Source organism: Xiphophorus couchianus, chromosome 1, assembly GCF_001444195.1.
Source record: "Xiphophorus couchianus chromosome 1, X_couchianus-1.0, whole genome shotgun sequence".
Taxonomy (NCBI): domain Eukaryota; kingdom Metazoa; phylum Chordata; class Actinopteri; order Cyprinodontiformes; family Poeciliidae; genus Xiphophorus; species Xiphophorus couchianus.
In genome coordinates, this window is record NC_040228.1 from 21,688,850 (window position 1) to 21,714,740 (window position 25,891).

The 25,891-nt window shown below is 38.5% G+C and overlaps 1 protein-coding gene across 1 annotated transcript; it reads right to left on the reverse strand.

The window, feature by feature from the left end:
• Positions 1-15,414: 15,414 nt before the first annotated feature.
• On the reverse strand, positions 15,415-25,812 carry kcnk15 (potassium channel, subfamily K, member 15). Its single transcript, XM_028019353.1, has 2 exons — positions 18,809-25,812; positions 15,415-18,655 (listed from the first exon to the last, which is right to left on the reverse strand). Exons 1-2 carry the CDS (start codon positions 19,104-19,106, stop codon positions 17,655-17,657), a joined length of 1,299 nt encoding a protein of 432 aa, XP_027875154.1. The 5' UTR covers positions 19,107-25,812; the 3' UTR covers positions 15,415-17,654.
• Between the last annotated feature and the right edge of the window lie 79 nt (positions 25,813-25,891).

Consider the following 25,891-nt stretch of genomic DNA (forward strand, 5'->3'; position numbering starts at 1 on the left):
AGGAAGTCACCTCAACATTGCTTCTCTATTAACCTTCAACAACATTTTTACCACCATTTCTCTGAGAAGCAGATGTGCTGTTCCACCAAGTGTTTGCTAATTGCTGCTGGCTAGTCTTAAGGAGCTGCATGCAGAAGCTTGGAAACTGCAGCTCCAAGGAGGAGCTTCGTCCTTGAAGGCGGGGCTAGGTCTGACCAGGCGTTTTTCACAGAGATGGAGATTTAAGGATTTCTCAAACATGTATGAAAGAATTAAGTCAACACTCCAGGTAAGTGTTTGATGAGGGAATAACATTGAAACATGATTTAAAACTCAAAAAAGTCGATTTTACATAATACTGCCCTGTTAAAAAGTGAACAAGTGTCTAGAAATTTATAAATCATTAAAAAGTTAAGAATTTTTATTTTGCTGTTTTCAGCGTCTCTCAGAAAACAGTTTTGAACAAGGAATTTTTCACACAAAGCAATCACCTACTGAGGTTGTAAATCAGTGATGGCTCCTTTTTTTTCTTTTTTTTAATAAATCTCCTGAAGAAATGGCGCTGCTACAATACAACATGTTCTCATGCAGAGGAACACACAGTCCTTCACACACACTCACGAGCAAAGGTCTGACAGCACGAGACGTGCACATCCATTTCTGAGTTCTCAACAACAGCCTTCTACAGGCAAATAAAGGGTATTAGTGTAAAAGCTGTCACACCTCCAGTTAAATGTGTCAGATAGTCAAGCTCTGATAAGGGAAAAAAAGAAACAAAATGTCCAATGGGGGATAGAAGAATCGATACAAGAAAAGGGGGGAAGTGAGAAGAGAGTGGGATTAGCCAAGTGTGTGCTTTCTACTGACTGGGATGCAAGCAGGCTAATTGCTCTGGGACCAACATGAGACACTGGGATGAGGAGATGAGGAGTGCCAGCAGGTCAGATCGATTGTTTGGAGCTCTGCTGATATGCGCATGTGATTTACCCAAATGATCAGACGACAAGCCAAAAATTCACAGAGGTGACCTTTTTTGACGCTCCAAGCAAAAGAACAAAATTACAACGGAAATTGAGGCTCTTTGCTTAAAATCCTCAATTTTTTGTTTGTTTAATTTGATGTAAGAGTGTATTAATTCAAATCTCTGGCTGATAAATAAATCACACCTGTAATATAAAACAGATCTCCTTATTAAAAGGGATTTATCACTACAGTCAATGGAACTTGTTTAGGTTTCTGGCTTATCTGCTGTCATTAGTTTTGGCTCCTTCCTTTAATTATCACCAGAGCTGCAACTGGAATTTAATTCTGCTTTAAAATCGTCTGTGTGATGCTACTGAGCAACAAACAACAGATGAACCCAGATCTGTAATCCCTGAACAGTAAATTGGCGCTTAGAAGCAGCCGCCAGAGGATTTGCATTTGACAGGTGGTGAGAAAAATGAGTCATAGCCTGGCTCTGTACATGGAAAAGTTATTCTCTATATTAGCATGTTTTAACTAGTCTACCTTTTACTAACAGTGGACAGTTTTTAAAATTTCAGGGTTGGATTTACAGCATCTTTAAATTGGGTCAAGCTGGTCCATGGGAATCAACAAGCAGCTAGATTCATAAAAAATATCCATTTATGTCGCCCTGAACTGCAAGCTACTTGTACGTTTTTGATGTGACATTTAGCAGATTAGGATTAGCTCTGCTTGGTTTAAAGTGGTGAAAGTCGCTAAAATCGTTTTGAAGACAAACATTTCATCTAGTGATTATTTGATTGCCATGTCGATTTGATGAGGAGCAAACAATTTACTGATGATGCCAGTTAATGTAGATTTCTATACAGTACGTTTACACCATTATGAAATTAATTTTTAACAATTACTACGTTTTTTTTTTTTTGCTTTTCTTTTGACCTATTTCTTTGCAAAACTCAGAAAGCCTTGGCATTGCTTGTCTTTGTAGCTCTATTTCTAGTCTTAGCTTTTACTCTTGAGCTTAGACTCGTTTCTGATCAGGTCTTTTTTGCTCAACTATTAATTTTTTTCTTTGCAGTTTGCTCTGTGAGCTAGATGTCAAAAATAATTATAGGGAAAAGGTTTAACCAAAAAAAAAGTGTAATTTTTATTCATCAGTGAAAGAAATGGAAATGTTTTGAGTATAAAATTTCTGACTGAATGGTTAAGCACTGTTTCCATCAGAATTATTACAGCTAATTTAAAATGTTGGTTAGGCTCCGGTCCATTATTACCTATAAGATGTAAACACAACAGTGTCTTTTGTGAAGCATTTTTTCTTTCAATGGTCTGGATTTAGAGGATGTCAAACAAGAAAAAATAACTTCTCCAAGCCGAAAGTAAAATTTGGAGAAGCAAATCCAAACTAGAAAATTTCGGAAGAAATTTAGCCGGGGCCTGCCAACGCGCGCCCGTGGGTTTGGGCCCGGTGTCGTCACACTAGAAATTGGCATCGACGCTAAAGAACGCCACAATGTAATCAGTGGCATGCTGAGATCCACAAGAACGTTAAGTAAGGCGGACATGCACCATTCAGTATGATTTAAAATTTTTGTCAAGGCTTTTATTTTGGAAGTTTTGTTAAACTTCATTTCAAAGGGCCAAACTAATACCATGTGTAACAGTGCTTTGGATGAAAAAGTCAAATAAAGCCAAAAAGAGCAATTACGTCATGTAAAAATATTCAAGGCTTTTATTTTGAAATTTTCAGTATGCTTAATTTTAAAGTTCCAAACTAATCCCATGTGTAACAGTTACTGAGTTAAATCAGTTATATACAGCCCATAGCAGCAAGTAGTTCTAAAGGCCAGTTCAGTCCTGATCTGTTTCAACTGAGTCTTCCACTATAGATAGAACTACAGTGATGCGTATTTGTAGTCCTAACCAGCAGCCAATAGCCTCTTGAGTTCCGTTGCTATGGTAAATAATGGTCTCAGCAGGGTGTGAGCTGTGAGTGACAGAGGCTGAGACAGAGAATACTCTCTTTGAGCCAACAAGTTTTACTGAAAAAAAGCATTGGAAACAAATCCTTCCCATTCGGGAACCGTAATACATATTCGAAAAGCGTTTGAAGCATATGAGAGGCCTATGTGTCTTCTGCAATAGTCCCGAGATTCATATCTGTACCTCCCTCACAGCAATAACAGTGATGAGAGAAAGAAATGTTGTGCACTTTTCTGAAATTGTAGTCAAATACATGGGAGAGAGCCTGAGATAGCCTGAGAAAATCCTGTCGCATGACTTTGCTCTGAAGCACCGTGACAGAAAACCGTACGATCTAGATAAATTTCGAAAACATTTTACCGGAGCAGACATGCGTATCAATGTGAGGACCGATTTTGATACCAATCGTGTGATATTTGTGGGCGTGATGGCGATTTCAAAATTATTTTGGGTGAAAAAGTTGTCTTCATTTCTCACTCTAGCAGAGGGGCACTGAGGAAGATTCACACTCTAATTTTAGGAAAAATGAGAAACTTTGGGTCGCTTAGAGACAAATTGTGGACAAACCGTAACTGGTATCGACGAGCCGTCTTCACTTCCGAAGAGATCACAGACGTATCTACAAAATGAAATTTCAATGGCATTTCTACGTGAATTCGTGACGATACAGAAAATCCTCAAAAATAGGGTATTTCTAGGATTTTTCCCATTGACTTATAATGGGGTTTTTTTCGTAGTTTTTTGCGAATTATGTCGCCACGTTAAGCCCAAATCCCACCAAAAGTAATAGCTCCAATGGCGTGAATTTTCTGCACGTTTTGATACCTCATTTGTAGGTGTGCACGCAGCGGTATGAGCCGCATTAACGGTTACGGATGAAAAATAAAGAATTATAATAATAAAGAAACTTTTCTTGGGAGAATAGCAATAGGTTCCTGCCATTGCTTTGCATGGCAGGCCCCAACAATACTTTCTGGAGAAAACCTTTGTGATGGCTAAAGAAAAGAATGATGTGCTTGCCCCAATGACAAGACAAATATACTCAAACCTAAGAACATTGAACAAAACGTTCAAACCTAAGAACATTGAACACTGATCCCTTATGCAAACTATGAAACTGAAGTATACTACCTCCAAATTCTTTCACTTTAACTCAAACTAACAAATAAACTGTTAATGTTATAGTTCCAAAGCTGGATAAATCAATGGTTTTCCAATGAAAAACCTTTAAATGATCTCTAGATTGCATGGTTGAGCCTGCATGTGTGAGCGGCACCCTGAGCAGGTTCAAGAAGATCAACAAAAATTTACACCTAAAACTACGACCATTTGAATCATCACTGAAGTTGTTTGGTGTATACAACTTGACTTAATTAATTATTAAAACCACAAAATAAAAATAAAATTCATTCCGATGTTGAGTCCATTCTGAATGCCATTGTTACTGTTTGAACTGCGTAACACTAAATTGTGTCAAAGTCTTGAGATAAAAAAAACAACATTTCGCATAGAATAAAAAACTTTGTTTCATACATTTTCTCTGCATTCAGGGTTGATTTTTACAGTATTTAACAGTAAGTAAATATGTAATTTTTCCTAAGAAATGTGGAACAAATTAAAGCTTGCATAGAGCCACTCTTCACATACATTCACACACCGGCATGCAATGCGCTGACCTCCCCACTGGGAGCTTCTTGGACTTCAGTTTCTTGCTCAAGGACACTTTGAACGAAGGAAGTGTTGTCGTTTCCTTGAGGGCCCCGGCTCTGTGATTAATAGGTGACCTCCCGAGTCACAGCCACCGCAGTATTATGATGGAGTACGTGAGTAAATGTACTAAGTTACTATCTGTAGCGGCTCCTTTTCAGATGGCAGCGGAGATTAAAAGATCATTTATCAGCGGCCGTATAGATAATGACTGATCATGCGTTGGTGAGAAGTTAAATATGGGCCATCACTTTGATTTGTTAAACATTCAGCAGTAGACAAAAAAACATCATTTACTACGCCACAATGAGCAATGAGTATTGCCTGTAAAATATTCCACTTGTCATCCTCCTCCACTTAATTCCATTTCACACACAGATCCGTTGTATCAGAGGCAGCTCGTCCTCATTTAAATCCATTAATGGCTTTCCTGCAGGGAATGTAGCAGAATGGATGTGCACACTTTGTCCGTCTTGCACGTGTGTTTGCACGCCAGTGACCAATTCAATCGCTCATGTATCAGTTTGAAAAGCTAGTATTAAATTAGGTTTAAGGACTGTTTTGCTATGCTCTCTGTTAGTATTTGCCCCTAAATAAATGGTGACAGGTGTGCTTGTAAATATCTGTTAATATGTTTGGCTTCTTCTTTTATAACCAGAGTATCATTGATAATTGCTCGACTCCCTGTCATACTTGGATAAGTGGGGGTTGTAAAAAATAAAAAAAAAGAAGGTGAAGCAGGTTATTGTGAGAGCAACAGCTGTTAAAGTTTAGTGGCAGTGCAGCCTGCATAATTTTTCCCACTGCCCCTCATCAGAAGCTGTGAAAGCTGCATGCCCAAGAAACCCAGCACAAACCTTCACCTGTATGTGCCTGAGAAAAGGCCCCATAATCTTCTAACCTTTAAAATCCAAACAGAGAAACAATTCTGCACCTTTCTACTCTGTTTTGCAGTTCAGGGTCCTGATAACTAAATACTGAAAGGACAGCAGGTAAGATTGTTGCTTCACTGACTGGTCTTTCAGGATGTAGTTCTGAAAAACTCTTTACTTAACCAACAAAACCTGAATCAAAGATAAACATTTTAGTGACAAGTATTTTGAAGGGTAATTCACATCCCTACTAAATTATTCATATTACATTGCTAGGAGCCTTATGCATTGACTTGCAGTATTGGAAGCTGCACATATTACCCTTCTTAGAAAAAGAAATCAGCTTTTATGACTGTTTTCAGTCTGGTTTCCTTAAAATATAGCAGATTCTCATGTCCCTTCAGGGCTCTGTCTGGGATTTCTCCCATTGGGTTTGATTTCTCCAGTTGAATTTCAATGAGAGGACAAAAAGAGAAGTTTTGTATGTTTCTCGCAAATGTTTTAGAGTTGCATAGTTTGGCAGTGGCAATGAATGGAGTCACTGCCAACCTACATCAATACGTTGTTGTAATGTTAAACACATTAGACACTTAAACACTGAAATTCCACTGCAAAGGTTATGAATCTCTACTCCAGAATAATTCATATAGTTTTTGCTGCGCCTCATATCAGTCAGTTTTAGCATTTATTCAAAAATCTGGGTCCTAACCTTTAGGTTTCTGCTTCTGTTGCTGACTTGATTCAGTCATACACCTCGTCATCTTTCGTCATTTAATAACCTGAAATGGTTTTGAAAATTCGTTCCACTAGGTGTGCTTGTGTCGCCTCTCTTCAGAAGCTGCAGGTTTACTAGTTGCGCTGCAGTCACGCTATCAACTCATCTACTTCTGAGCTCTTTGACCAACATTCAGAGCCTGACAGTCAATCACCATTAGGCAGGTCACATAGCTCAGCATCCACCGAGCTAAGTGGATGCCCTTATCCACTGAACTAGTCCAGAATGATTCTTCCTTCAATCCTGACTCTCACCTTCCGTAAGCTCCTCTGGAATCTTCATCTGCCTCCATCATCATCAGAAACATTTCCATTCTCAGTCTACACCTCATCTCCAAGCTGAACTAAACCTTTTCCCCTCAGAGCAACCTTCACCTACAAAGAAAATATCCAACCTACCTGCCTCTATCATTTATAAACTTCTCAAAATAAGCCTGATCTCTGAGTTTTCTCTGCATGCGGGTCAGAAACCTAAACATGGCTCAGTAGACACATTGACAGTTTTTACATCGATTGAGTCTTTTCATATAGAGTCTCTATCTTTCCGATTCAGAATGCCTTCATATTTCTTCAGTTTGAACTCTGTGGATAATTTGCAAAACAGCTGAAGATGTTTTCATTTCAGAAGCTTTTTGCAAAACATGACCTTAATTGCAGGGTTTTTTCTGTTTCGTGCATTGTAACTTGTTGTACGCTCTATTGGGTTTGATTTTTTTGAGAACCACTTTGAGAGATTTGTTTATGCCACATAAACAGATTTTTATGCACTGACTTCTTGCAAGCATCTATCCAAGGACTACCTTTGAAACAAATTTTGTAAATTTACAAAAGTTCTTAAAAATGTGCATCATACCTTTTAATAAGCTAAACTAAACAGAAAGCAATCTTCTCTTCTCTTCCTGTCCATGTCCTTGTCTCTGATTATGTACCCGACCTTTTTCTTTCCCCTGACCTCTCAGAGCCTCTGGTTCTGAAACCCACTTATGTCCTGGGATTCTGATTTCCATATGTCAGTCAGTGAAGCTGCTCAGAGCGTTTGAGGCCGCTTAACATGTTTCCAATTAATTTCCTGTCATCACTCCCAGCTCCCTTCATATAGAGTCTCTATATCTTTACAGTCCTGTGGGCGAAACAATCCCCAGTAAACAGAAAACCCTATCTTCTCTGTTCTCTTAGCAAAATCTCCTATACGTTTCCAAAGCTGATGTATTTTAAGTCTGTTGGCTCTAGCAACCCAACACAACAGGGTGAAACCTCACTTCCTGTTTCAACATTATTATCCATCCATTTATTGTCAATAAACACCCTTTACTTCCTGTGTTGTGAACTGTTCTTTGGGTCAGAATTGACAAGAATCAGTTCAAACATCTTATCCTGGTCATCACTGTCATATCTCATGCTCAATAACTAGGCAGGAGTGTGCAGAATAATCGCCCATAAGGGTTTGATTTATAGATTCTGATCTGTAATAACATGCACTCCTCAGCATGTAGATGTGATGGACGTTTTAAATCTGACCCATAATCTTTATCACTAAAGATGACATTTAAAGTGAATACAAGTTTCATCTTGAGACTCATTTTCTAAAATATAACATGGCAAAGACATCCCCCGCACCGGAGGATGATCACTGTGTTCCTGTTCTCTACCGGGAGAAGACAGACTGAAGGTGACTAAAAGGATGCATCGTGTTACTTTGCAACACACTACAATTTTAAATTTAAATCAATTTGCAGAAACCCTCAGAGGAGCTCAATTATCTCTCAACATGCTACAAGCACCATCTTACATTTTGTTTGATGAGTCTCTATTTGATTATCCCTTTCAAGATCATTCACTTTAGCCGTAGATGCTCAGTCGCACCTTACTTTGATCCGTGTCCTCAGGCACAGAGAGTCTAGCACAACCTGAAATTGTTTGGGCGGATCATAAAATAGCTGCAAAAGATGAAGGGAGTTTGGGGTCACTGAGGTACTTTTCCTGGGTTTATCTTATTCGCATGTTACAGGTTTGAGTGATCATTTTAAATCGCTTTCACTTGGCTTTAGTCAAGGTTACGTTTATTGTTTGAAAAAGAAGAAAATAAATAAATAAGTCAAGTAAATATGGGTTTAAAAAATTAATCAGTAGAGAGATCAGTAATATTAAAATTCATGCTACTTAACCTGGATTTCTTAACCAAGGACATCCAAATGAGATTAACATGTGAAGTGGCTACTCTATGTCTATGTTATTTTGAGACTGTTTTAGCTCTTATGTTCGAAAAGTTTGCTGGTATTTTTCATCATAAAATAAATCATGGGCTGCACAGTGGCGCAGTTGGTAGCACTGTTGCCTTGCAGCAAGAAGGTCCTGGGTTCGATTCCCGGCCGGGGTCTTTCTGCATGGAGTTTGCATGTTCTCCCTGTGCATGCATGGGTTCTCTCCGGGTACTCCGGCTTCCTCCCACAGTCCAAAAACATGACTGTCAGGTCAATTGGTCTCTCTAAATTCTCCCTAGGTGTGAGTGTGTGTGTGCATGGTTGTTTGTCCTGTATGTCTCTGTGTTGCCCTGCGACAGACTGGCGACCTGTCCGGGGTGTACCCCGCCTCTCGCCCGGAACGTAGCTGGAGATGGGCACCAGCAACCCTCCTGACCCCATTAGGGACAAGGGTGAACAGAAAATGGATGGATGGAAATAAATCATGTTCTGAATATCATGCCAGTGCTTCTTTTTATACTATTTAGGCAGTTTGGTCCTGATAATGTGATGCTTGAATCAATGTATTTAGTATAAACACTGGCGCCTAATTTTTATTAGAAATTATGTTTGCAAATGTTGATTTGACAGGTATTGATCCTCTAATCAAATTACAGCAACATGCCCGTAAATGAGAAATGCATTTTTGAGTAATTTTATCAGACAGTCCATCAATTCAGTGAGGCTAAATATGGACTTTCAATCACAGCTATGTAGTAGTTTTTATAAAAGTGCTGTCAAGCTGTTTTCGTGCTTTGGTTGCTCCAAAACACACGGTTGCTATTACTTGTGCTTTTCTATTTTTTAGCATCCTTTGTGTTGTTGTAACCTTGTGACGACTCTGTCAGCTCCCTCTGCTGAATAAACTTTAAAAGCGATCCACAGACGGTGACTATGGGTGTTATTTTTGTGAATAGTGCGCTGCTGAGTGACGTCAACAGTTTGCTACTGCGCATGCGGGTCTCTTTGGGGACATAAACCGTTCACATAGAAGTCTCATTACATCCATCCATCTTCTTCCGCTTATCCGAGGTCGGGTCGCAGGGGTAGCAGCTTCAGAAGGGAGGCCCAGACTTCCCTCTCCCCGGCCACTTCTTCTAGCTCTTCCGGGGGAATCACAAGGCGTTCCCAGGCCAGCTGAGAGACATAGTTCCTCCAGCGTGTCCTGGGTCTTCCCCGGGGCCTCCTCCCGGTGGGACGTGCCCGGAACACCTCACCAGGGAGGCGTCCAGGAGGCATCCTAACCAGATGCCCGAGCCACCTCAACTGGCTCCTCTCGATGTGAAGGAGCAGCGGCTCTACTCTGAGTCCCTCCCAGATGACTGAGCTTCTCAACCTATCTCTAAGGGAGAGCCCAGCCACCCTACGGAGAAAACCCATTTCGGCCGCTTGTATCCGCGATCTCGTTCTTTCGGTCATGACCCAAAGCTCATGACCATAGATGAGGGTGGGAACGTAGATCGACTGGTAAATCGAGAGCTTCGCTTTTTGGCTCAGCTCTCTCTTCACCACGATGGACCGGTACAGCGCCCGCTTGACGACAGACGCTGCGCCAATCCGTCTGTTGTACTCCCGCTCCCTTCTTCCCCCATTCGTGAACAAGATCCCGAGAAAAGAAAAGATTGAAATTAGACTGAAATTTAAATGCTTTATATGTAATCTATAAATAACCACAAGAGGTCAAACTATCATAAATGAACTGGGTTCATCAGAAAATACATTCAACTGTCCAGGTAGACAAGACAGAAAAAACCTTTAGCATGCAGTCATGAAGCGTTGTGTAAGTAGCAGCATTTCCTTGTCCTTCCTAATTCTTTTTCCAAGTATTTGCATACATTTTTACGTATGGGGCTTTATGTGTAGAATGCCATAAGAAGTGAGGATTATGCAAAAGAATTTTTAAACATGTTGAAAAATATCTGTGGCCAACCAATCTTAGATGGAGCTCAAATTGTGTATGCAATGGTATCAGATGCAAAGAAGCCATGCTGGAATGTTATTCATTTAAAGCTGCATATATTTGAGCACCATGGAAACACAGTGTAACAGGGGTATTAGGATAACAGGCCTGAATTCTGTTCACCACCCAAAGTATCAGGTCTACCAAAGAGGCATTTTGAGTATTGATAAAAATGTCAGTTGTTAACATACCTCTGCATAACACTGAGCATAAAGCATTCCAGTCCTGTTGAGATGGCTCCTGATGAATCCCATTACCATTGTGTATTTGTTGTGAAAGGATAACATTTATACCTCTAATAGTAAAAAGGATTGTTGGATGTGGATGTGTAATGACTGAAAGTTTATTGAAAAAGTTGTCTATTCCTCTCATGAAAGCTTCATGTTTTTTTCTTTTAATGTTTTTATAGGTCAGATATTTGCACTGACATCAGTCATGTTAGCACTTGTGATGCTTACCTCTAATGGGTTTCTCTTTTCTACCACTAGGTTTTTTCTTCTTCTTTAGGCTGCAGTGTTATTACCTTGTCTGTGTGAAAGATGTGTTTGTACAATGTGACTTCGGTTTTCATCTTGCAAGCAAAGTGACCAATGCTGAGGTCTCATATGTTTAGCAGGGCATGACGGGGGTTTTTTTCTTCTTTTTTAAAAAAATCTCTATGAGACCCACATCATTTGTGTTCGGTATCAGCATCTGAATTTCAGCATTTTGCTAATTTTTTACTCAAAGCTCTCAGCATCTGCTTGTGTGAAACAGAGGCTTACTCCTATGTTGCTCCACTGAAGGTGTCCATGATTAAATTTTTTTTTTTTTAATTAAGAAATAAAGTTATATTGTTCACATTTTTACACGCCATTAATTTCTTAACTATCTTTTCTGTTAGGATATGTTAGAAAAACATATTTTTCCTGTATGTGTTTCAGCAAGCTGTTGCATGGCCGCAGTCTGCCCTCTAGAGGCCAAACCATTATTTGGTTTTAAAATTGGTTTCAGGAAAAAAGCATTTTTTATCACCTACAGAGGGCCCTCTTGTCTAAGTTATTGAACTTTTCTTTTCCCTATAATGATTTTTTAAAAAGTAGATTATAATCCCGTGTGCCTTGTAGTGAGAACAGGACAAAATGTAGCTCCATCTCACTTGAAGTTAAGGAAGATACACTAATGTGGCGAAGAGAGAACAGAGTGAATTTCACCATGTGCACCCACATGCAGCCTCAGCAGATGGTATTTAATATCCAATCACCATTTCTGATGCTATTACCCAGTCATTTTTACATTTGTGTAAAGTAGATGGCTTTTCAAGCAAACCAGCAGATGGTTTGAAATGGATGCTTAGAGACAGTTGTGTAACCATTTTATTGCCATTTTTCCTTTCAAATTGCAACCAGCTATTAAAAGTAGCAAATGGAAGAAAGTAAATGTTACATTATGTTCTTCTGTTTTATGGTTAAAAAAAAAAAGAAAAAAAAGAGGAAGTTAGGGATGGTCATGGTTAGAACCAAGAAAGTAAAGGTTCATCTCTCTCTCGTTTTTGCCATTTTAGTGTTGAATATTTTATACCTTAGAAGTGGGAATAGGATAAAGCCCTTTTGACTTAATTTAATCCCATCTCTGAATTGTTCTTAAAGGTGAATGAGCGTGTGTGTCTTCATGGTCGTTTGTCCTGTGTGTGTCTGTTTATTCACATGGTGCAGTTTCTGGCTCATTGACCCTGGAGAATAGAAACCATCACAATAACAACATGTTAATACATTAAATGTACTTTTTGTATCAAGATTTGATATCAAGATGATACTTAAACTAAAGAAAAAAGACGTTTATTATTATTTATTAATAGGATTATGCCTTTTGGAACAATTAAGCTGTATCTCAACTTACTCAGATTGATTAATCTGAGTAAGCATGTTGTAAAATCACGCTTAGCCACAAATACAGCTGGAAGTATTTAGGTTTATGTGTAAAAAAATTACCCCTTTGTTTTTGCAAAATAAATCAGTCAGATTGGATAAAGAGACTCTAAACATTTTTTGTCAAGTCTTGCCATACATTCTCAACTAGATTGAGATCTGTACTTTGACTAGATCATTCTATCTTGTATATTCCTTTATATAAAGTATTTAAATGTGTAGAGGAAACTTTCCAGGAGGAGAGCTGCAGATTTTAACAGCTTATCTTCCTGGATTGTTTTGTATTTTGCTCCAGTTCAATTTTCCATCAATTGATGCTGCGGAACATTATCCCCACGCTGCTACTCTATTGTTTTGTCCCATAGTTTGTGTTCAGATGATGATGTGAACTCTCATTTTTCCACTACAGATCCCTTTTGATTACCTCCATGCAGCACCTCCTTCCATATTTTTGCTGTTTCTCCTACATGTCTTGTGGCCAACTGCATACAAGGGTCCTTTTTTCAGCAATGACTTTCTTTATCTCATTCTTCCAAAAAAGTCAGACTTGTTGTCAGATTTATTGGGGTTTTTTTACAGGACAGCCAGTCGACATTCTGTTAACATATACTCCCACATGAGCTGTGGATCTGTGCAGCTCCTCTAGTGCTGGGTTTTGACAGCTTGAGAACATGTTTTATAACATAATCTTGCTTTACTCTCCACAACGTTTTCCCTGATCTGCTGTGTTCCTCAACCTTCAGAAAGATGTTTGTTCACTAATATTTTCTAACAAATCTCTTGCTCTCCACTATTTGGGTGGTTCCTGATGATTGTGTTGGACATTAGTTAGTGGAATCAAATGTTTCACTTTTTTAAAAAAAAAATATGAAATACTGCCAAATTGGTGAAGTGGCTTTTCCTGTGATATCCACAGTTTTCATTTCACACCATTGTGCAGTTATGAGACACGGTGGCAAAACTTTAAACTGCTGCTGTGCAAGTTACTCAACAGGTTGTTGCTAGGTAACCAACCCCTCCTTAACTTTCCTGTTGCTAGGTAACCAAAGAGTGAGTGAGTTAGTTGATTCCACCAACCTAGCTAGTTGGCTATGAGAGGTTGAATAGCTAAAGTCTTTTCTTTGCCTACATCCCCCAGAATGCTCAGTCATTTCAATAGTGAAATTATTGAATATTTTGTCACACTTATTATTTTAATATTGATATCGACCACATATCTATTGCAATATATATTGCTATTAATTTAATGTCCAGCCCTGCGACAGACTGGCGACCTGTCCAGGGTGTACCCTGCCTCTCGCCCGGAACGTAGCTGGAGATAGGCACCAGCAACCCTCCCGACCCCATTAGGGACAAGGGTGAACAGCAAATGGATGGATGGATGGAATTTAATGTCCAGTCCTATTTCACCATCACCGGTAGATAAATTATTTTCTTGACAAATTTGCAGCACATCCAGGAGGTAATTTTTCATCTTCAGCTCTTAATGTCTAAACCAACTCATCCTTAACAATAACAGTCCAGATCAGCACTGATTGTACTCCTTCATAAGGCGTGAGTGATGCATCGCTTCAAAAAGAAATCTATTTTATCTGTCCATTTATCTTTCCAGAAACATCTTGGCTCAGTGTTGTCCTGTCAGTTTCTAAAACTTGTTCAGGCTAATGTCTGGAATAGTGTGTACAATGTTTCCTGCCTTTGTCTCAGAGAATATTCTCCCTCATTGTGGTTCTTTTTTCTGTTCCACATCCTTTGTGTAATTGTTGCCTAGTTCAGAAAGCGACCTATTGTATAATGGTCACACATCAATAATTCAGCTAAGTGTGACATTTTTCAAAGTGTCATAATACAAATGTCGATTAGATCCCTTTATTGGCTTGTTTGTTTTGCCGTAATAAAATTGTCTGTAACTTCCAATAGACGCAATAATACTCAATCACAATACAGAGTCTATAAAAACTATTTGCTCCCTCTGACATTTTACCCTTTCGTTGCTTTTACAACTCAATCAGGATCAACAGAATTTGACATTTTTCACCCAAAAAGTCTTTGATGTCAAAGTAAAAGCTGTGGTCTGCATAATTTTGAGTTTCAAATACCTGGATCAATTTAAGGCCATGTTTGGGGTGAAAAAAAAGAATGAACTCTAAGTGGGTCACATTTACTCCACCAGCTCTGGTCAACTTGAACCGAAAAAGGGCTTGGAAACCATATTTGGACCTCTGCACTTCCAGTTACTACACTCTGATGCTGTCAGAGGGGAACATCTTGAGACACAGCTGCTGTTTGACCAGAAAGGTCAACTTCAGACTGTCAGATGGTCTCTAAATGTTTTGGTCGGTTCTCGGTTGGACTTAATACTAAATTGTTAAAAGTTCTACAAACTATCTTGCAGAAAAAGTTGGATTCTGGTCTCTACCTCAGGTGCATGAAGGCGGAACAAACAAAGCTGCTAAAATTTAAAAATTAAATGGAGAATAAAACAAAAAAGCTAAGATAAATAAAACTTTGCGACTCTATTTAAACTCGAGTTGATCCAGAACTTGTTAAATTACCAGACTGTTGTGTGTTTCTCTCGTGTATGTCCATCATTTTCTCACTGCTTCCTGCAGCATACATAAATCACTCCAAGACAAATACTAAACTGGGGAGTTTAGTATTTGTAGCGCATGTATCATTATCAAAGTTGAAAATTACTAATTGTTCTTTTGACATTGATGCTTAGATTTTAGGAGAAAAGAAACTAGATTAAAAAATTACAGTGAAGGTTACACACATGAACTAGGATCATTTACTTTAACGAGTATTTCTTGACATCCATCCAAACAAAGGGTTTCTCATAACTGCAATAAATCTTTTATTTTGTGAGCCTCCCTGTTATTTTAGTTTAATTTAATGTCTTTTTGTCGATCTGGGTCATAATGGGGTATGTGTATCAGGTTTCTGACCATCTAAAACAAAGTGTAACACAAAAGAACATTAAATACTTTTAAGGAAATTGAAGTCAGTTCAACTGATGGTCAGACTAATGGTTACAAGGTTTTATTCTCTGAAAGTAAAAACACACATTTGAAGGGAAGACAAATGAATACAGAATCTTCAAAAAAAAATTAAATAAAAATCATATAACAACGTACAATAAGAAAGAGTCTAAATAACAAACCACATTCAACGGTACGCTCATTTGGTTTAGTCAAACAATACTGGAAGAGAATAACTTCAGTCAGGACTACAATAACACCTTCAGTCGTGGGAAGATAAAAACTTCTGCAGACCTTAATAACCTGCTACATATATGTTACAAGCTACATCCATTTTAGTTCAACTACTAACATGAAGTTTTTTATTCATCGGAGTGTTCACCGCCTCACTCCAATGTCAGGTAATAAAATATCATATTATTCTCATTGTGTAAAATAGTCACTTATCTGATGTGCTTGGTCAAACTTCTTTAAGGCTTTTTAAATATAAAACTAGAATTATGACATCATCTTTCTATGGCAGGAAAATTTAAGACTTTTCTTTAAGCAAGAGCCCTCCGGGGGGGTTGTAAGTCTCTTCATTGGTAAGCAAAATACCCATTCCTTTTATTAAACCTTTTACTAAAAAGATGTCCACAAGTCATTTTTTCCAAGTTCAAGTCAAGTCATGAGTCTCTAAGTACTCTGAACGTTCTCACACTGGATGTTACTGTTATGGATATAACTCATTATTATGAGCCTTAATTGTGAGACACAAAATGTCTTCCCAATTAAAATATGAAATTGTTCAATGAAAGATAGATTACAACTAGTTTTTGATTCAATCAGTAAGGAAGTGTTTTCAATAAGAACAGGACAGTGCAAATCTTTTCAATAGAGGTGGGAATTTATCATATCATTTATCATTCTCCTGATGAATTTCTTTTCATGATAAGGATTTTGATTTATCGCTGTCATGATAAATTAGAATTATTGATGCTTAAAAACCCAAACTGTCCTTATTGTCCAGATCAATAAACAATAATCAAATTGAAAATATGGTTAAACCAGTTACTGTGACCTTTATGTGACCAGCGTTCTTCAAGAGCAGTATTTGTGTTTGTGGAGCTACAATTGCTCTGTCATGCAGTCACAGCTATTAAGTTAAACTGAAGTAATAGTTCTTATTGTCATTTTTATTGATAAAAAAAAAATCACAATTGTACAAAATATTGTGATAAAACTGCCCACCCCTACTTTTTATTTTAATGCTGTTACCAATCTAAAAAGACGTTGGAGGTAAATTGAGTGTGTCCTCAAATAACCCAGAGTCACAACTCAAAATGAGAGACATCCATATAGTCATTATTATGATGCTACATTAGATATGAACCGGTAGCTATGAGCCATTAATGGTCTGTAGTCTGCAAGCATCCCTGATTAATTAATCGAACGCAACCCTGTTGCATCAGAGCTCTGCTATCATCTTACTTACTGAACCAAATGGTGATCAGTTTTAGCATGAAACCAAAACAGACCAACTTGAAACTTTACTAGGTAGCCTTATTGGTTATCTACTAAAATGAGCTACAGGTGAACTGTTCACCTGCATTACATGAGACTCGAGTCTCAAACTTAGAGTGTAAGTCGAGTCTGAAGTCATCGTTACCTATTCTGCATAAACAAGAAATTTGTTCTTGCTTCTGGAGCTGTGAGGAAAGGATGACATGGTTGAGTTTTTGCAGCTTGTTCTCAACACATTGTGTGGAAATAATAACTTTTTTATCAGAAATTTGAGCTGGTTGTCATTAGTGACAACCAGGAAAAAGTGGAAATGTTGTGTTTTGTCAACATTTCACTTAAGAACAGAGTTCTGCTCTTGACTTTGCTGTGAAGTTTGAAATGTTCTGATTTGGTCTAAATTTGTTCTTTGAATAAACCGACAGATTCCTCAGTTATTGCAAAGAATGTAAAGTCAAAGATTTGAGTCTTCATCTCTGTGTTAAACGTGGCACAAAAAAACTTTAAATGTAGCTCTCCTGCATTCACATAGAGTGCTTTACATTCTCCTTAGCATGCATTGCTACATGCAAGCAAAACAGCAGAACCCACAACATATATATATTTATACAGTAACAAGGAGCAAAGACATTCTTGCTTTATGAATAAAATCAGCTTCAGTAGCTACAAGAGACAGTTTATTCAACAAACAGAATTCTGTCATGCGCAAAAAAAATCTAACAAATAAATACAGCTAGATACAGCTTACTGTCGTTGCAAACTTTCCCCCCTTACAATAATGCCCTTTACACCGACTTCCTCCTTAAACTACTGAACTCCTGGAAGCTGTGCTCAGGCGACAGTGTGCTTCCAGGGGAGGAGAGTCCAGTATTGTCCTTGGATCTCGACGAGCAGCCCTCGATCCTATAGGAGACTGAGTTGTAGTAAACTGAGTTAACGTGGCCTCCGTGGTGTTTGCTGCGGTTCACCACAGGGTCGTCACAAACCTCTGAGCGGTAACACACGCAGGAGGAGCAGAGGGAGCTGACGCTCGTCTCCTCCCTCCGTCTTCCTGGCTTGATCCGAAAATGCAGCCTGTGCCTGCAGGGACGTTCCTGCCTCTCTGTGTCCTCAGCTGGGGAAGGGATGAGGTTGGTGCGACTGGTTCCCTCTTGCATGGGGAGGAAGAGTGTGCTGTGGCTGCGGCCGTGCACCATGCTGTCCCTGCTGGTCCTCTCCCTCTGTTCACCTACAATGCGGAGGCCGGTGGACCCCTCTAAAAGACCCTTGTCCCTCTTGAGCGAAGCTCTCTCCTGAGCATCCCGTCTTTCATCCTCGGTGTTCATGGTGAGGAAACGCAGGACCACCAAATTGAGAAAAGCTCCGATTACCGTCAGCCCCACCAATATGTACATGAAGCTGAAGGCGACATAAGGCGTTTTCTCCTGGAGGTCCTCCTTCTTCTGCAGGGCCACAAAGTCCCCAAAGCCAATAGTGGTGAGAGTAATGAAGCAGTAGTAGTATGCATGGAAAAAGCTCCATCCCTCAAAGTGGGAAAAGGCTGCGGCTCCCACACACAGTGTTCCAATGCAGGACAGGAAGCCCACCAGGACCATGTTCTCCATGGACACCTCGGTGCGTCTGAAACCCAGACACTGCTTCATTTTGTGGAGGAGGTAGCGGACAAACGTGTTCATTCTCTCTCCGAGGCTCTGGAACATCACAAGAGTGAGAGGAATGCCGAGAACAGCGTAGAACATGCAGAAGACTTTTCCTGCATCTGTTCCTGGTGCAGCGTGTCCATACCCTTAATGCAGAGAGGTAAACAGAAGAAAGGGCAATATTGAAGCAACACTTAGGAGGTACAACATGAGGAAAATATTTCTTTGAAATTCAGCTGAATGAAAGTAAAACATTCTTACTTCCAAAGAAAGGAGAAAAAAGCTGCGCCTCAACTTACCTATGGTCGTGATGACCGTAATGGCAAAATAAAAGGAGCCAGCAAATTTCCACTGCCTCCCGGCGCGGTGGGGCTCCGCTTGCAGCACCACTCGCTCGATTTCGCGGTAATCGTCCTCGGAGAAGCGGTACTTCCTCTTCATCTCACTGCGCTTCTGCTCCAAGATGCGCCTGCGGGAGTTCTCCGACTCGGACTCCAGCGCGTCAAACACCGCGGCGCCGACCAGCAGGTAGGAGAACATGCAGAGGATGAGCGAGAGGGTCCGGACGTTCTGCTTCTTCATCCTCGGTGTCGGCATGGGGAGTCCGGAGGATGAAGGAGAGGTGGGGAGGCTGCAGTTACAGGTGGTGCGGCTTTTCAGCGTACAGACATCACATCGGTGCTGCAGCCTGTTGCGTTCAACCAAAGCAGCGGAGGCGGGCAGGCAGGCAGGAAAATAAAGCCTGCAAGTGCGTTTGAGCGGTTTTCAGCGTATGTATAAAAATGCGTATGCAGCCTACCTGCTCTTGATGTGGCCATCTGTTTAAACAAGTGGCCCCGCATTACTTCATCGCATGCGCAAAGCAACCTCCAGTGAAAGGCTGTCTTTAATGTAGGTGTGTGTTTGGAGAGGCTTTCAGCACCACGGACAGCAACCTGCGGATTTCAGTCAGTTGTAGACTTTGAAATATACAGTGCCACAATGTCCCACTAATTATAATAACAATGATAGTAAACATTTTTTTTTTTTTTTCAGATAAATACGACAAGATTATTGGCAAAACAAACCAGACGCAATGCTTTACATTAACTTAAACTGAAAACAATGGAAGCAAAGCATTAAAAACCGGAACAACCGTTTAATGATCCCTCCTCTTTTCTTCTTAATATTACAGTGAGTTGAGATTTCAGTGGTTCTATTTGAGTAACACATAAAGGTAGATAAAATCGTAGCGGTGCAAAGTTTTGCATGTGTAAATTGTTTAATCAAGCATAATAAACTGTTTCTAACATCTCTAAAGAGACAACAGGAGCTTTCTAATAAATAATTTCTTTATTGTCAATGTGAGGTAAGACAGTGGCTGAAGCGGGGCGTTTTGTCATGCTAAATGAAAAATATAACATATTTGTATTACAGAAACTAATTAAGACGTTTTCTAAATTACTCACACTGGGGTTTTTCTGCATTGAGCTTGTATGTTCTCCTTGTGCATGTCATGGGATCTGTACTGGTACTCTGACTTCCTCCTTTAATCCAAACATATGACTTTTAGATTCATTGGTAACTCTGGATTGTCACCAGGAGAGAGAGTTTGTGTCAGTGTGTGTGTGTGTGTGTGTCCACTCTGTACCCTGCCTCTGGTGGCCCAATGGCCGCTGGAGATAGCCACCCTATGGGTAGGTGAAGGGCACATTTAAATAGTACTTTATTATTACTTAATTTTTATTTAATTTTGTTACTTTTGGACTTCCATACAGATGTATGTAAAACCAAAATGTTAAGCCAGTTTAAAGCTAAATCGAAAGCTAATATTTCGAGCCAATTATATTAAAGCTTCAAAATAATACGCTTTTGACTTGTGACAAATAAAATTAAATTAAATGGTATTGTTGCTAGTTTTAATTATCAAATGACTAAATTAAAGCATTTTATACAAACAGATTTTAAATGAAAAATGGAAAAATAGCCAATAAAATTAATTCTTCACTGCATTATACTAACAGTTTAACTATACTGATTAAAAAAAAGAAGTGATAAAACCTTTATTTAAAAATAGCATCACGTTCTTAAAAAAAACGTCAGAACAGAGAAACATGCTGATGTTTTTTTTCTCAATATTAAAATGCTGGCACAACATGTACAACGTGAGTGAAGAAAATAGGTTGGCTAGATGCTTCCTTACTGTAGGTAATGCCGGTTGCCATGGTGACTGCACTTGTATCTGAGGCACAGACTTTGGTCATCAGTTAGGATGAAGCTAATAGAAACGTAATGATCATGGCTCTTGGCTGGTAAATGATATCATCAGTGCATCACAGCTTTTGTCTTAGTCGAATGTGAGGAAGAAGAAGAAAGAAAAAGCAAAGAGAGAAAGACAGAAAGAAACAAAAATGAAGGAAGAAAGAAACAAAGAGACGAAGAAAAGAAGCTGCATCTGAATAATGCAGGTGGATTTTCACGTGTTCTTTTGTTCTCACAGAGCATCCTGCTCTATGTGCTCCTGTTTTTGTCTTAAGTGGTTAAATCAGCACACTTATGTCCTTGTTTGGATTCAACCAGCTCTCCATAAATCAATTATATCTCAGCTGATAAGAGAGAAACCTGATGCTCCAACAGTCACCAATCAATCCAGACGGCTTTGAGTCACATCCTTTTCTCTGCCGACAGACGTGGGACAAAGTGAGGGAGGCTACACTGACTCAAAGAGATAGATGCTTCACTTAATGAGCTCTGCTATCTCTGTTCTCGCAAAGGTACATTGCATTAGGAGACACACACACACACACACACACACACACACTGTATATTATCATCTAATACTGAAAGTTCACATGCATGCCTCACTGGTTTGAAATTTATGTTTATTTTTAGCTGTTGCTGCAACAACAACTTACAATTACTGTGTTTGGTGCAAAAGTTTTTGTCAATTTTATCTAATCCACATAAAGGACAAGTATATCCACATGGTTAAAGACATATATTCACACCTCACTAATTTTAATATGACTTTATTTTAGGAACTTGCAGAGAAACCACAACATTTTTGGCTGACCATTCGTCTTTTCGCAATGAATTTAAATTAGTTGATGTCCTGTGACAAAACTGACTTATTGTCTATTTTTATTAAGGTTGAAAGTGAGATTTTCCAGAAGCCTGATGCTTGACTGCACCATCCATTCCAGAACCATCTTTAAGGAAATTGTATGATCACTGTCTCGTCAGAAAATCTTGTCTTAAGAAGATAGTTTGGGTGAGAGGGTAAAAACCTGTGAAAATAAAGTGTCTCCCATTAGGACACATAAAAAAACTGACAATTATTTGATTTTCTTTGCCATGCTAAAAAGTTTGTAAAAAATATTCCTTGCAGAAATCTATTAAATATTAGCTGATACATCCATTTCAGCTATACTTTCTGTATGTCCACAGATTTTCTAAGACATTTTAAAGATACAAGAGACATTCAGTGTACAGCAGGTATTTTCTGTGTTGAAGAAATGAAATTTGTAATAAAATAAAATAAAAACCTCTAACATTACATCTGGTGTAGAAGTAAATCTGACAGAGCGGCTTTATAAATGAAGAAGCCGCCTGTCGGGGCAGGCCATTAAAACCCAGGAAGAATCTCAAAAGAGATAAAAGTGTAAATTGTTGGCTTTTCACCAGGAGGCCCATGCATAGATACTGATCTGCTGGTCGCCTCTGATTAAAGAGTGGACAGATTATGAATACCCGATAAGACTTTTTGGAGTAGAAATCTCATTATAAACTTCTCAAGAACTAATTTGGTTTCACTGACGAATTCATTTGCCTGGGAAGCTTAGCGGTGATTGGGAGGGAAGATGCTAAGAATCTGTTGTGGAGCTTCCCTTTGCCTTTTTCAGTTTCTAATTTCTGCCGTGTTCAATTAAATATGGAAATCTGTAAAATGGACAAATCTAACACACACAACATGTCTTATAAAAACTGGATGGAACGGGCTATTAATATACATGGTTTTCAGTTCTTATCAATAAAAATAAAACGAGCACTCACACAATCACTCCTATGTGAAATATAAATCTACATCATACTTTTTAGAGTTTGTTTTGCAAAACTATGTTTTCTTCCACCTCAGAAGTTTGCATTACAAGCATGAAAAATATGTTGGTTTTTTTCTCTTAAAGCAGAAACTTTTTTAAGTGAAATGGTCATTCATATTTCAGAAAAGTGTTCTGGCATGTTAATTTAATTTTGATTATATTATTTTAACGTTAATCTGAAACAACTAAAACCTGCCTTTGGAAGATTGGCAGCTACAGTCAAGTTAAGCTGTGTTAATCAAATAATACACAAATAAAAGTTTTCCATTCCTCTTTACAATAAAGACATTTGTCGAAGTATTGAGTGGGTTGTTTATTTTTATAAAGCATATTTTCGGTTCAAATGATTGTTACTTTCCCAAAGTGTGGCCTTGATTTGGACTCTAAAATATCAGTAACACTCAACTCTTAGGAACGACGAACCTAAGAAAAGTAACTGTACTGCTTAAAATCTCTACTGAACTATTTAACCTTCAGTAAAATACACATTGAACACAAAATAGAAAGGCACCGCTGCCTGATCTGCTATTATAACATGTATTTTAGTGCCATTCAGTAATATTTTTCTTAAAAAGCAGTAAAGCATGGACCAGGTAAAAAAATACACATAACTATGGGATAAATTTATTAGTTTGAGAGTTTTACAGCTCATATTTAGGGAAGCACCGGTTTCTAACACAGTGGAGTCTGACTGTGTTAGGAAGGATCCCTGCTGAAGAGCGTTCTCACTGATTATAGTCTCACTTGGTGGCGAGAAAATTGAGTTGCCGCAGAGTAACAAATCACCTCCTAAGTTTGTTGCAACTCAATTACAACTTTGCTTGGCACCTTTTTACCACATGCTCTACATAGACTAGTAGGAATAAAAATCTAACCTGCATTCAAAATGAGCAGCTAGGGGTAATACTATAATTTTGGCTTTTTGGGTATTTTTTACAGCTTGCTGAATATATTTTCTGCAAGATGCAGCCATTAGTAGCTCATATAGTCTTCACTGGAAATTGTCATCTATAATAACTGATTTTTTGTTCTTTTTACTGTCAGCCTCATTATTATACTGCATTTGTGTATAAAGTTTTCTGCTCAGCAACATTAAACGGAAAAGGGAACATTTGTATTTCGGTGACTGAGACATTTTACATGTAACGTGAATCTGAGCGAATCGGAACCTCTCAGGTTTGCTGATCTCACACAGAGAAAGGTGACAGGGGTTTTATGAAGCAGAGGCACAAAATAACAACAACAAACACTTGGATGCCTGCAGAGCCCTGCGGTTACCACAGTAACTGAGTGCAAAAATAGTAACCCACACCAGCATCTTTTCAACACTGAACCCCCAGTGATAACACAGGATTCTATTTATACCCTCTAATGGTGAAATAAGCCGGTGTATAAATGTATCAGTCCAATTACAGTCAAAAGATGAAGAACGTGGAACGATTACATGTTGCCACCTCTGATATCCCTGTTTCTGCTGCCGGCTCTTACAGCACAGCCTCTCATGGTGAATAGTAAGGTCAGATTTCAGACTAGAAATGTGCGTGTTATGTACAAATCATGTTTATGTTGAGGACATTGGGTCAATGTCAGGAAAAACTACTCACATTTAATGATTTTACAGTGTGGACTTATACTGACACTGCAAAATATAGAAACAGGGCTATGTTACCATCCTTTATTAAGTACCTATTTGGATTATATGCACAAGTATACACAGATATTTCTACAATTCAGGAATTATCCACCCTTAGGCATCTTCAACTTAATTTTAACACTTGCCCATAATTTCTTTAAGAAAATACATTTAAAAAAAACACAAAGCTACAACATGTTACTCATGCATGTCATACATCAGGCTGTGTGAGAGCTTTTGGCATTAACAAGTACTTTCAAATGTGACAATCAGGTGTGAACAAACACTCAACTGTAGTAAAGGAAAAAATGATCTATCATAATTTGAACTTCACAAACACACACACTATTTGATTAAGTATCCAAGTAAATAAAAGGAGGTACCTGAAGGATGACAAGAGAAAGAGGAACTGATATTGATCAGGTAAAAAAGAAAGAGATGGAAAATCATCTCCACCAAATTACATTCTGGTAAACAATATGTGAATACAGAGTATCTTCAGTCCCAGAAGAGGTTGACAAATGTATGGGGGAATTTTTCTGCCATAATCCAAGAGCACACATTTTCAGTCTGAAAAGCAAGATTCCATGTCTTTTGTTATCAAAACTTTTAATACTTTTGCTTACATTTTTATTTTGAAATAAATAATAAGTCACCCAGCCCCAGACTCTCAAACCTGTCTACCTTTGTGTGTGTAGCGTTCTCAACTAGTCCAGTCTGTTCTGTGACTGATGCAGATCTCTTCTCTTGCAGCTGGAATATTTAAATTGTTATCTCTTCAAATCTGAATTCCTTCCTGACTTTCTAGGTCAGAGCAGCTTAGTGCATTTGACACAGTGGATTTTCTGTGGAGAAAAACATGTCCAAATAACATAATTATTAACAAGTAACATGGTTATTATTCTTACTCTCTCCCAGTCTCTTTCTAAATGCCCGCCTTAGTTGAGTTTAGTAATCTCTGCAATGCTTCAGATGTTGTTCTGTTCTTATGTGACCTCTTGGAAGAATCAGCCGAGTGCTGTTGATGTAATTTGGGCAGCCTGAGAAGGTCTACCCCTGTTTTATTTTTTTCTCCATTTGCAGGTTCTCTGGGTTACTTTGAAAATGACTTTGTAACCTTTCCAAGAACATAAAAATTGGTTTCCGGAGAAACGGAAGAAAGTTGTGTGGTCTGATAGTTTAGATTTATCTTGTTCCAGAGAAAAGGGCACAACAGGGTACAAACCGAGCTGCATAGAGTGATAATTTACAATTTGTAAATTGTGTGTTCCACTATCGTTTGCACTGCAACATCATGTACAGATTTTGATATTTGGACTGCTGCCTCTGCTGTTTACTAGTGTTTGTTCAAGTGATTACTGCAATAAGATACATTATTTATGATCTTCATAACAATATTCTAACTTGTCTGTCCTTATTAACAAACAGTTTTTTCCTCAAAGTCAAGGATTTAAAATCTCAACATAATTGAACCTCATTTTTGAGTTTCAGAGATAAAACAACAGAGATAGAATATTTCTAGTTAGAACTTTATCAATTAATCATACTATAAATATCTATTATCACTTCCATTTGGAGTTCCTCGTTAATCAGTTAGATTTTATGCTATTTGCTTATGTTGCATTTTATAATTTACTATTAAATAAAATAAATTAGTTATTACTAATTGG